Source organism: Emydura macquarii, unplaced genomic scaffold (genome assembly GCF_026122565.2).
Source record: "Emydura macquarii macquarii isolate MOO-44397 ecotype Brisbane River unplaced genomic scaffold, CSIRO-AGI_Emac_v2 contig_383, whole genome shotgun sequence".
Classification (NCBI taxonomy): Eukaryota; Metazoa; Chordata; order Testudines; family Chelidae; genus Emydura; species Emydura macquarii.
Genome location: NW_027130520.1, coordinates 10,125,337 through 10,139,234, shown reverse-complemented (window position 1 = coordinate 10,139,234; position 13,898 = coordinate 10,125,337). Strand labels below are relative to the sequence as shown.

Here is a 13,898-nt window from a genome sequence, read left to right as displayed (position 1 = left end):
AATGCACAGTCAACCTGCAGAACTCCTTGCCAGAGGATGTTGTGAAGGCCAAGACTATAGAGGGGTTAAAAAAGAACTAGATAAGTTCATGGAGGATAGGTTGATCAATGGCTATTAGCCAGGATAGGCAGGGATTGCTGTTTGCCAGAGGCTGGCAATGGCTGAAGGGATGGATCACTTCATGATTACGTATTCTGTTAATTCCCTCTGAAGTACCTGGCATTTGCTCCTGTCAGAAGACAGGATACTGAGCTAAATGGACCATTGGTCTGACCCAGTATGGCTGTACTTATGTTATTAAGACAAGTGCTATATAAATGTGATTCTCCATCTCTTGAAGTCTTTAAAACAAGTCTGGTTATCTTTCTAAAAGATATGCTGGAGCTCAAACTGAAGTTATATGATTGATGCAGAAAATATTGAGTGAGGTTCTCTGGCATCTGTTATGCAGAAAGTCAGACTACATGATCATAAATGTCCCATCTAGGCTTAAAATATACTAATCTGGGAAAAAAATGTTAGAATATACACTACTGAAATGAGACATGCTGAAATGGGACGGATGTTTTATTGAGATTTATCCCAAGGAACAGATGTATTGTAATGCAGTTGTCCGCAAACTGCGGGATATGCCCCCCTAAGGGGGTGCAGAGGAACATGCGGGCAGGGGCAAAGCGGGGCCCAGGCCAGCTCACACAGGGACATGGGGAGAGAGTGCCACCTAGCCCTGTTCTGCCACCAGTTCCGCTCTGGCCCGAGCCCCAGCACCACCCTCGGCCCAGCCCAGCTCTGGCCCCAGCCACTGCTTTACTCCACCTACAGCTCCACTTCCAGCCCAGCTCTGTCCTCATTCCTTCTCCGCCTCCTAGTCAGCTCTTCCTCTAGCCCCAGCTCCTGCCCCATCACCAGTTCTGCCCCCAGCTCCGCCTTCAGACCAAGCGTCTCTGCTGAGCCAACTGTGCAGTAATGGTGGGGGCGGGGGGTATGGATAGATTCCATTACTGGTACGGGGGGTGGGCACAACAAGAAAAGTTTGGGCACCACTGGTGTAATAAGAGTGATTGGTAATTACTACTTCTTAATTAGCATAGTATTAGTGTAAATTCAGCTTACTGAAGATGCTTTTAGCTAGTATCAAGTAATTAAGTAGTGGGGTATTTTTAAGCTTTTAAACCCTAAGTGGAGGTTTTTTAACAATTGTAAACACAGTCTTTTAATATACAGGCGTAAAATAATGATCAAAGGGTACATTTCCTGAATTATCAGTAGGCCTCAGTCAAAGGAAAGAGGGTTAAAAAATAGACAAAGAAGTTCCATGCAAAAAAAAGCTACCACTAATAAAATGTTAAGGTTGAGAAAACAAGCATTCAGATATAAGGAAATGGAGAGTACAAATTGGAACCTCACTCTTAACTCTCTTCCAGTGTACATTTGCCTTAAATATGGATTTTTGAAAAATAAATCGTTACATATAATAAGTGCTGGTCGAGTGCTTGTTTTCTCAACATTAAGATTGCATTAACACTCATTTTTGTGCACAACATATACATACTATAAAGACTAACACAATTATTTGTTGTGGATTTTGCCTCATATGGAAGCCGGTGATAAGATCCTCAAATTCAAAACTATCTTTAGACTTTTGTTCACGTGGATGAGTGTTTATTCCAGTCTTTACTGAGTTCTCTTATGATATCAGTATCGTGTTTAAATTAAATCTGCAGTTTAAATATAAATACAGAAATGAAAACAGATGAAGAAATTTTTACGAACAAAGAAGATGATGTCCAAACTACAAAGAAAATAAAGTTTTTGAAATGGTCTTGTGGCAGTGTACCCACTCTCCCTTGACACAGGTTTCACATTACATCTCAATAGGCCACTTTATGAAAAGTAAGAAATTAATAAAAGCTATTGTGCACTGTGAATTTTCACACTGGATGAACACATTTGGTGTTTTTATAACTGTGACATTCTGAAATGTTAGTGTAAAATGGCTCTCCCTTAAACTTGCGTGGTGTGGAAGTCTAAAGTGATTACTCTTCATTGTAATATAAGATTTTGAGTAGGAATACTGATTGGTTTGAGTCTTCTAGTATTTGAAGGAATGGAGAAATGTTTTGAAACGACACTTGCGACATAATGGGTCTATTCTGGTCTCAAACACTGGGATAAATCAGGAATAAATCCACTGATGACAACTGAGCTACAATGGTGTAAAACTGGCGTAATCAAGATTAAAATCAGGGCTGTTATTTACTATAGCACTTTTCTATGTAATTATATACACAAGTGACAGCATGTCAACAGTGGGCCAAATCCCTTGCAGGTATGTATCTGAGGGCAAAACCTGGCCCACAGCATTCAAGTTCTGAGTTAAATTGATAAACACATTACTGTTTAAACAACAAGCCATAGAAACCCTATATAGCTTTGACAGTGGTCTTAGCCTCCAGTCAAAGTGGCAAGTAAACTCTAATATTGTAACTGTAAAGATTAAAAGTGGCTGGCTACTATAGATAGGAGGATTTTAACCTGAAGTGACCAGCCACAGATTAGTGAGTGAATAACTTAACTGCATTTTGAACCTTGGCTGCTCAGACAGTCACAGCACTTCCTAATCAAACTATTTTATTAGGAAATCTTCTAGAAGAAGTATAGCTTTGGCAGTGAACCTTCAGGATCCCATTAAAGGGTCTCTGCCGTATTCCATCGCTAGTCTGGTCCAAAACTGCACACTTTACTCCCACGGATCCTCTCCACAGCCATTTTGAATCCTCTTTTCCTTATCAGGCTGATACAGACCTGCATCATCCTCTCCTCCTTCTGACAGGGGGCTACAACAATGGGGGGGTATGATACAACTGCTCATTGTTTTGCTTCACAAAACCCTGCCACAGGGCACAGATTAGCACCAAAAAATAGATGGCTGCAGCCAAAGAAAAGCATTTTTTAGAATGCCTCCACTTGATTAATGAAATAATGGCACGAACCACTGTTTGACTTTCATCATGTGCTATACATGCTTTGCCACTTCTTCTCTAGAAGTCTCAGCTGTAACTGGGAATTTTTTGCAATGTTCTTTTCTTCTGAAGGGGTCTTATTCCCTCAAAGTTTTCAAAGGAAGACCACAGGAATTAATATAGCTGAGTTAATACAAGAAAATTATTTCAGTATAGGAGGAAAAAAGCCAACCTTTTCTTAAACCAATTCTTAGTGCCTGATCATAGGACTACGTGGGTGAATAAGAACTACTCTCATTATAGCTGCAGAATCAGAACATAGGATTTTTCCACATTAGCAAATGTTATCTCCTCTTTCTTTTCAAATTACATTTGATATATACTAAGGCCCAGATTCCAGTGTCAAGAGATGGGCAGGTATCACTATATACCTTGAAAAATCTGCCTGTATATTTGGCACTACTAAGTTTTAGCAGCTCTACGGCAATACACACATTTAAGACCCTCCAGGTAAGATTGGTGATTAGAATCACACCACCTTCATTCTTTAGCCGAGCTCTCATTGATGTGAACGGGCACCGTATGCAGAGTGAGGCCAGCATTGTACAAGGTCCTCAATATGTACCTGCTCTCATTATATATTAAAACAAATTTTATTCTAATTTTTAATGCTCCAGACTTTATTTTTCATATTTCTGATAATTCTTCACTGTATATTAGAATTAACACAGACACCAGCAATGTAATTGTTTGTTTATTTTAGTTAAAAAGAAATAAAAGACAGAAATGATTTGATGATAACTTGTTTCCTGCAAGCCAGCAGGACACTGCGTTTAGGTTCCAATTTTGTCGACACTGGCAACCTACTGCAGCCTACTACAACAGTGGCTGCACTTCTATCAATCACTGTTCATTTTTGTTGGAACTTTGATCCGCTATCCTTGGAAGTGAAAGGCAGGGGGGAGGAAGGCTAAAACTGGTGTGCCCAATTCTGCCTATAGATACCAACTCCTATAGATACCATGCATCCAAAGGCTAAAGAATATTGCCTATTTATTATTATTTGGCGTATGCAATCCAGACAAGACAAGCCACAGTGTTCTTCTCAATGATGTTCAAGGCACAAATACCTCCAGGAAGCTGTCATTTTGCAGTCCTCAACAATGGTTGAGGACAAATGGTCCTCAACAATGGTTTGTGGTTGCCCACATTGACATACTGGAGGTCTGTCTGTTAAGAATTGCCTATTAGGAATAAGGAAAGAGTGAATCTTCTTCATTTATTGTGATAATGCAACACTGTAAATACTTCTTAGAGGTATTCTGCCACTGTGAGGTGCGCGAATGTGACCCTTGACTCCTAGCTGATAAAAATTAAACATTGCTCTTCCTTGCTTAACCATCAAACTTTCCTTAGTTCATCTGGTAGAGCTACTTACTTGATGACCTCCAGGGTCCTAGTGCAGACAGTGCAAAAGACAGTTAATTAGTGGATTTCACTAATTTCTCTAACAATGTCTAGGCATTACTAACTGGAAGTAAACAACAGCTATTGCTGTTACTGTGGTAGCAAATGCCACTTCAATCAGTTGTGCAAAGTACCCAACCTTCCCTTGTTCTGAGATGTATATTTTAATGTACTTCAAGATAGAACTTGAAAGATCTGAAAAGTATTTGACATCTGGCACAGTGACTCAATTAATTACTCTGTTGAATTAATTAGTGTGCTGAATCTCTTGAACCAACAACTGTGAGTTTAAACTCAGCATCATAGCACTGCTTGGAATATCAACCAATTTAAAAGAGTATTATTTCATCTTCAGATTTCATTCAAGGCTGACTAAAAGGAGAGTAAGTAGGTTATATCTTTTGTAATAAGCTAAGTGAATCCTCTATGGGAGATAGCATCACACTGCTACCACTCCAAGAACCATTAAGGACAGGTAATGAATGAAAAGGAATCATGCCCACTAATACCTTTCAAGAGTCAGCCACAAACAGATGTTTTGAATCAAGTATGAAAATCAAACTGCAAATACTGTGAAATGGTGGCCAAGAGTTCACTGAATTTTCCTTTTCTTCCCTTCCTAGATATTTACTTTTAAAGTCTTTCAAAGATTACTTGATCCATTTATAAGGTTTATCACAACAAAATGTTTGCTGTGCTCATTCAGAAATATGTGAAACCTGCTGTCAAGCACTCATGTGAAACCATAATTGAGTCCAGGGAGTTGCAGCTTTTCTTAGATGCATTTTAAAAAATATGTATAAATAACAAATAAACTAATACAGCACCCTTTAAAAACAAAAGAGAGCATCTGTTTTAAGGAGAATAGGAATCAAACATGTCATATAGTCAAAGTTTATGAATAGAACAGAAAAACTTCAGAAAAAATATAAAAGAAAAATGTTTACAAGCTAACAACAGGATTGTCAGGCCGAAACAATAAATTAAAGATTTATCCAAACATTGACATTTTCTACAGCAAGCTAACAAGCTAATGCTTAGAGGCAAAGGCCTCACTGCTGGGAAAGATCACCAGTATTTGGGAAAAGCTCTTTAGGAAGGAAGAGAACAGAGCTGACCAGAGCACTCCAATTCCATTTCACAGCAATTTTGGAGGTTTCAAAATCTGTTTTCATTCCAACGTTGGATAAAAACAAAATCTTTTGAATGTTCCCATGAAAACAGACTCCGACCTTTTTGATTCAGGAAGAGAAGGAGCCTGTCTAGCCTGGTGATTAGGGCACTCTCCTGGCATGTGGAAAACCCACATTCAAGACCTTACTGTGCATGGTTCTGAGCAGAGTTTTTCATTCCAGATCAGTGCCATTGCTAGCCCACTGGAGCCCCAAGAGGAATATTTACACACACACACACACACACACACTACTAAAACAGGCAAGTTCTTATAATAGAAAGTGAATGGGGGCCCCTTTGAGCTGCTTGGGCCCCTAAGCAATTACTTATTTTCCTTATTCCTAGCATTGGCTCTGTCCCAGATCACTCTGAATCAGGCAGAGCAAGGGACTGGAAACCATGTCTCCCATCTACAGGTCAGTGCCCTAACCACTAGGCTATAAAGTGAGAGAGTCAGTATCATTCTCTCTGTCTGATGAAAGATTTATCGAAACCGATACGTTCCTGCAAGATGTTTCAGCTTTGACAAAAGAGCATATTTCAGCAAAATTTTGTTTTGTCCAAAACTGTTCTGACCAGCTCTAGAAGAGAACAGAGGAGGCCAAATACACCCCTGAGAGACAAAAGAAGGGATAGAGGTCCTGCTCTATTGGCTGTGGTGGCTCTCCAATTGGCCAAGAGAACCATAACAAAACAGTAGCAGTATCACTGAAACATTTCCAGTTTATTCTAATGATATCTTTCAGAGCTCCTACAGTTAAAGGTCAGTCACCATTTCTATTATATGCTGCACTGTTTCCAATTTATAACATGCAAATGTTTGCTTAAGCTTTATATACATACGGACATTTTTGCTAAAATTTCCCAGCTGTGGTAGCACTAGATAGTGCCAGTTACAGTGTTATGTAGACTTGCTCTGAGCAGGTAAGATAACACTGTAATAAAACGCCACTAGCTACCAGGAACCCTGTCCACACTAGTGTTCACATGCCCATAATTGCCACCATTGATGGAGCTGAGATGGAAATAGTAATAGCGGGAAATATAGGAGAACATCCCAAGTAGAGACACAGGCACAGCACACAAGATTATGGTGAAGAGATAAGCTCTGAGATATCGTGGTGATAAATGTATTATTAGATATAGATTAGATAGACAGACATGTAAAAGCAATCTCTTATGGACCAGATTTTCAAAACAGCCCAGAGCTCAATTAGTCAGAATGAGAACAACTGAGTGCTGAAAATCTCACTCTGAATGGGACCTGAGCTCTTTTGAAAATTTAGTCCCATTTGTGGATGCTGATCACTTGGAAAATCTATTAGTCTGTAATTTGGATTAGTGGTTTTAGATTTAAAAAACCCCAATATTAAAAGGGTGAAGAAACATGAAGGTTTAAAAATGGATATTTCAAATGTAGAGTAAATACAGTACTTCTTTATTACAATTTTAATAGGCATATACACAGGACAATTATGAAGCAAATGTATTTTAAATAAAGAACTCTATTTATGATATATTGTAATGAAAAAGTTTCACAGTTCTTTATGTCAATTATGTGTGCATGAAAGCTCTGTAATAGCAGGCACTGATCTGCTAGACAGTAACTGCTCTGAAGCTCTCTTCTTTCAAGGGAATGCAGATTTTAAGTGTCTAATACATCTCCACTGAGATCTTACTTTGTTTCTTTTCCTCTTCAATGAACTTTTAAAATAACCCAAAGAAAGGAACCTAAACTACATAAAAACCAATGTTGAGGGTGAGACTTAGTTACAGACAAAAATGAAAATTTAGAGATAGGAATGACACTATCTTTAACATATTGAATTGTGGCTCAGCAGTGCAGTACTTATATGGACCACTGATTTCTTTAAAATCAGGGCTAATTTAGACTTTGCCTCACAATATTTTAGGTACCCATGTCAGAATCCATTAATATCTTGGCATAATGGCTGCAAGCAGATGACAGATTCTATAGCTCTGAATATCCTTACATTTAGCAAAGGTTAAATTAATTTTAATTCAGGATAAAAAATTATTTGTGTATTTTCTATATAGTGTGTTAATATGAGTTATCCATATTGTGGGATCCATATCCTAGTGAGGAGGGCTTTAAACTAGTTTCGACGGGGGACGGGGACCTAAGCCCGAAGGTTAGTGGGGAAGAGGGACACCGCAAGGAAGCAGAAGGAGGAGGGGGCAGCAGGGGAGGCTTCCCGATTCATACTGTGAAAGTAGGCCAGTCGGCTACTTATCTCAAGTGCCTGTACACAAATGCAAGAAACCTGGGAAACAAGCAAGAGGAACTGGAAGTCCTGGCACAGTCAAGAAACTACGACATGATTGGAATAACTGAGACTTGGTGGAATAACTCTCACGATTGGAGCGCTGTCATGGATGGGTATAAACTGTTCAGGAAGGACAGGCAGGGGCGAAAGGGGGAGGAGTTGCACTGTATGTAAGAGAGCACTATGACTGCTCTGAGCTCCAGTATGAAACTGGAGATAAGTCAGTTGAGTGTCTCTGGGTTAAGCTTAGAAGCAAGAACAATAAGCGTGATGTCGTGGTGGGTGTCTGTTACAGACCACCAGACCAGGAGGATGAGGTAGATGAGGCTTTCTTTACTCAACTGGGGAAAGTTTCCAGTTCACAGGGCCTGATTCTCATGGGAGACTTCAATCACCCTGATATCTGCTGGAAGAGCAATACAGCAGAGCACAAACAATCCAGGAAGTTTTTGGAGAGTGTCGCTGACAATTTCCTGGTGCAAGTGCTGGAGCAACCAACTAGGGGCCGTGCTTCTCTTGACCTGCTGCTCACAAACAGGGAAGATTTGGTAGGGGAAGTAGAAGTGGGTGGCAACCTAGGCAGCAATGACCATGAGATGGTCGAGTTCAGGATCCTGATGAAAGGAAGAAAGGGGAACAGCAGGATACGGACCATGGACTTCAGAAAAGCGGACTTTGATTCCCTCAGGGAACTGATGGGCAGGATTCCCTGGGAGGCTAATATGAGGGGGAAAGAAACCCAAGAGAGCTGGCTGTATTTTAAGGAGACCTTATTGAGGGCACAAGAGCAAACCATCCCGATGTGCAGAAAGAATAGCAAATATGGTAGGCGTCCAGCTTGGCTTAACAAAGAAGTCTTTGGCGAACTTAAACGCAAAAAAGAAGCTTACAAGAAGTGGAAGCTTGGTCAGATGACTAGGGAGGATTATATAAACACTGCTCGAACGTGCAGGAATGAAATGAGGAAGGCCAAAGCACAATTGGAGTTGCAGCTAGCAAGGGACGTGAAGGGGAACAAAAAGGGTTTCTACAGGCATGTTGCCAACAAGAGGAAGATTCGGGAAAGTGTAGGCCCCTTAAAGAAAGAGGGAGGCGACCTAGTGACGGAGGATGTGGAGAAAGCTGAGGTACTCAATGCCTTTTTTGCCTCTGTCTTCACAGACAAGATCAGCTCCCAGACTGCTGTACTGGGTGGCACAGAATGGGAAGGAGGCGAACATCCCGCAGTGCTGAAGGAACAGGTTCAAGACTATTTAGAAGGATTGGACATTCACAAGTCCATGGGGCCGGATGCAATGCACCCGAGGGTGCTGAGGGAGTTGGCTGAGGTGATTTCAGAGCCATTGGCTATTATCTTTGAAAGCTCGTGGCAACAGGGGGAGGTCCCTGAGGACTGGAAAAAAGCAAATATAGTGCCCATCTTCAAAAAGGGAGGAAAGAGGATCCGGGGAACTACAGACCGGTCAGCCTCACCTCAATCCCTGGAAAGATCATGGAGCAGGTCCTTAAGGAATCCATTTTAAGGCACTTGGAAGAGAGGAAGGTGATCAGGAACAGTCAACACGGATTCACCAAGGGAAAGTCATGCCTGACCAACCTGATTGCTTTCTATGATGAGGTGACTGGCTCTGTGGATGTAGGGAAGGCGGTGGATGTGATATACCTTGACTTTAGCAAAGCTTTTGATACGGTTTCTCACAGTATTCTTATCAGCAAGTTAAAGAAGTATGGGTTGGATGAAAGGACTATAAAATGGATAGTGAACTGGCTAGAGCATAGGGCTCAACGAGTAGTGATCAATGGCTCCATGTCTAGCTGGCAACCGGTCACAAGCGGAGTTCCCCAGGGGTCGGTCCTGGGGCCGGTTTTGTTCAACATCTTTATTAATGATCTGGAGGATGGGGTAGATTGCACCCTCAGCAAGTTTGCGGACGACACTAAGCTGGGGGGAGTGGTAGATACCCTGCAAGGTAGGGATAGGATACAGAGTGACCTAAACAAACTGGAGGATTGGGCCAAAAGAAATCTAATGAGGTTCAACAAAGAAAAGTGCAGAGTCCTCCACTTAGGAAGAAAGAATCCCATGCGCAGCTATAGACTGGGGACCGACGAGCTGGGCAGCAGCTCTGCAGAAAAGGACCTGGGGGTAACAGTGGATAAAAAGCTGGATATGAGTCAGCAGTGTGCCCTGGTTGGCAAGAAGGCCAATGGCATATTGGGCTGCATTAGGAGGGGCATTGCTAGCAGGTCACGGGAAGTGATTATTCCCCTCTATTCGGCATTGGTGAGGCCGCATTTAGAATATTGTGTCCAGTTTTGGGCCCCCCAATACAAAAAGGATGTGGACAAGTTGGAGAGAGTCCAGCGGAGGGCAACAAAAATGATTAGGGGGCTGGAGCACAGGACTTATGAGGAGAGGCTGAGGGAACTGGGCTTGTTTAGTCTGCAAAAGAGAAGAGTGAGGGGGATTTGATAGCGGCCTTTAACTACCTGAAAGGGGGTTCTAGGGAGGATGGGGCTAGGCTGTTCTCGGTGGTGGCAGATGACAGAACAAGGAGCAACGGTCTCAAGTTGCAGGGAGGGAGGTCTAGGTTGGACATTAGGAAAAAGTTTTTTACTAGGAGGGTGGTGAAGCACTGGAATGGGTTACCTAGGGAGGTGGTGGAATCTCCATCCTTAGAGGTTTTTAAGCTGCGGCTTGACAAAGCCCTGGTTGGGATGATATAGCAGAGGTTAGTCCTGCTTTGAGCAGGGGGTTGGACTAGATGACCTCCTGAGGTCCCTTCCAACTCTAATATTCTATGATTCTATGATCCAATAATTAATTTGTGCTCTGAAGCAGTTAAAAAAACCCTAATATGTTACTAAAAGTGAAAGTCATCAGTTTGGCTCAGCAGATAGGGTTAGAATCATCATATAACTCTTCTACTTCTAAAGTAACAAGTTTAGCACCATTAATCTGTGCCTTGCAAAACTCTTTGTAGACTGTTGCCATACATGGACTGATTGGAAAAGATCCAAATAACACTGTCCAGGAAAGCTAAAGGCTCATTTTTAAGTGATTTGGTTGAGTAGCAATAAAGGCTCATTCCTAAGGGATGACAAACAGTATAACAAAGTCAACTCTCTGGGAATCTACATACCAAGGTGTTATTATTCAGATCCATCTTCCCAGCAAAAGGCCCCCATGTTGTTCCAACCGGAAGCTGCTGCCGACTCTGAATCTTGCGTTCCCCATCCTTCTGGAACATCTCCAACTCTCCTGCAAACAAAGAAAACAAGCAACGTTTAGAGTACTTTCACTTGTGCCTTGACAACAGCCACCTCCGCCTTTGTGTTTGTTTTACAAGCACAATGTTCTGAGGACCCATATAATGAGAATTAATTATGCTTGTCTGAAAAACAACTGATCTTGTCATCCTGAGAAAAAAAATAAACCTTTTTCCTTATAATTATATTCAAATTTGGGTTATAAAGTCCAATTTCTTTCTTGCATCTTTTCACACCCATTATATTTTGAAGGCATTTTTATTTGGTAAAGTCTTTGAGAATGAGAGAGAATAACAGTTACTCAAAAGGTTTTGATCGAATGCTGAGGAGGAGGTGATGGTTGCAGAGAGAAAAAGTGGAATAGTAAGTAAGTGGAATAGTAACTGGGGTTAACGTCTTTCCCGATTTTACTGTTTTAAACGGACAAATTCTGAAGTCTTTACTCAAGCAAAATTTCTATTGGGCCAGTTCTTTTCTCATTTACACCAATGTAAATACAGGGTAACTCCACTGACTTCAGAGGAGTTCCTCAGGGTTTATACTGATACATAGATAAAAAGAATTTGTCTCAAGTAAAGTTTTGCCTGAATTAATGTTTAAGAATGTTTCCCAAAGTAACTAAGGCTAGTAGATCTAATGCCAATATGTTTACTCTATAATACAAGAAAAGTAAGGGGGTTGGGGGGAAACTGTTTCTTTTTATTTTTTTTCTTCCAACTGGAAAAAAGTCAGAATGTTACTTTGTGCTACTTTCTCTTACTTACAGAGAGGAAGTAAAACACTGAAAGCATTATTTCTAAAACTGAAATGACTTTCTGAAAATAATACTTTCAAAACTAAATGAAAGTATCACTCTGTTTCCCTGTTTAACTTTTCCCTCTCATTTTTCTAGTGGAAAAAAAGAGGCAGAAGGGGGTTTGGGGAGAGAAGGTGGGAATTTTTCCAGAATTTTCAAACAAAATATATAAAAATATTGAAAAATTGCAGGCTTTTTTCTGAAGATTTTCCCTTTTACATTTTTAGAAGATCCAAAAAACATTCTTTAAAATATTTTTGCCAAAGAATTGGTTTTTTTTATAAAACCCCATTTTTGACAAATATATGTTTCAGCATACTGTTGTCCATCCAAGCTCTGGCTTCTTTGAAATTAGCCATTTTGGATGAAATAATGTCCATATTGAAGTCAATGGCAAAACTTACATTGACTTTAATGGGGCCAGAATTTCATTCTGAATGCTTCCTATGTCCTATTCTTCCTTTCATATATTGATCACCTGTGACCGTAATTCTTGCCTTCCACATCAATATAATCTATCTCATCAACTGCAAATAGAATTATATGAATCACAGCTGTGATTTTTCACAAAGACCAGGGATTCTGCCTACTCCTACTAAACTGGATGCCTGTCCCAGATTTAGGGCTGGTGGTTGTGAAATTGACCTTGTGGGGGTGGGGAGAGGAATGAGAATCTCTCCCTTGCTGGCAAGCAATCCCACAGTTGTATACACATCTCCCACAACTAGTCACTCGTGTGAATATCAGGATTTATGATACATCCCGACTGTGCAGAAGGTTTCCTTGTTCATGGGAGTAAACAGTGATCATTTTCCAAAGAGCAGAATTGGTTCTGGGTTCTGTTTCCAAGCAAAGATATCTGCATTTCAGTTGTGAGTGTGAATTGCAGAAATACTCCATTAAACATTGTGGTCTACATCCTTTGTGTAAATTGGCACAAACCCACTGAGTTATATTGATTTACACCAGTTTATACGTGTGAGAATAAGTATTCTTCATAATGACAGCTTCAGACATTTACAAAGGTAATATATAAATTGGAAAGGTTAATTATGTAGCAATTCTATCCAACATATCTATATTTTTAAATTTCCATATGAATAGTGAGATAAATAGAATTAACTTTCACACAATCTCTGTAAGATAATTTAAGGATGGGGGAGGGGGCATTTCTGAACTGCAGATCAATATGTTGAACAGTGATACATACACAGACACTGTATTTTTCTACATAAGGATGAAACCAGGAGCATTTGCTTGGTTTTACACACTAAAAAAAGCCAGGTCTATGGACATGTCACATTTAACTGATACTAGAGGAATCATAAGAATCTTTGAAAACCCTTTTAAAAATAATTCAGCCTCCCTTTCTGCCACTGACATTTTTCATCTGAAAAGGGTTCAGATTCAGTCAAACAGTGACTCCTTATCTATACCAATGGATTTACAAGCAGGCCTGTCTTTTAATGGATTAAGAATGACAAATTTAGGGCAGATCATCCAGTGATACCCAAACACACAGCAAAGTTTGAAAGTGTACACATTCATGCTTTTTATTTAAATAAGAGAGAGTCCTAAAATTAATTGCATAGCTTAAAATATATTTAGGAAGGAAACAGGCACAAAAACCAGCAACCACTTTCCAAAATAATGGGTGTGTTTTTTTCTATCAAGTTGACTACAGAAAAGGTTACCATGTGCTTTCTGCGTCTCATTCTGCTTTACTCTGTAATGCGAAAATGTGCATTTTGGTGCAAGCCATGGATTTTGTCACTGCATTGCAATTTTATTCCAGTGTCACTCCTGTTTGTGTAGCTCGGTGGTGAATCATGTCCAAGCTGTTTCAAAATGTGCTCTTCTAAGGTTAATATAATAGAAGCCTAGTAGCAACTAATGTAGTGAAGGCTGCGAAACACAGTGTATTATAACCAACTCATTTCC

General features: G+C 40.3%; 1 protein-coding gene across 1 annotated transcript in view; it reads right to left on the bottom strand.

Moving 5' to 3' along the window:
• ZFPM2 (zinc finger protein, FOG family member 2) overlaps positions 1-13,898 on the bottom strand; it is a 425,771-nt gene that overhangs the window by 204,482 nt on the left and 207,391 nt on the right. The window contains exon 6 of the mRNA XM_067537378.1: positions 11,035-11,153. Coding sequence (XP_067393479.1) covers positions 11,035-11,153 — 119 coding nt within the window. The remainder of the gene's footprint in view (positions 1-11,034; positions 11,154-13,898) is intronic.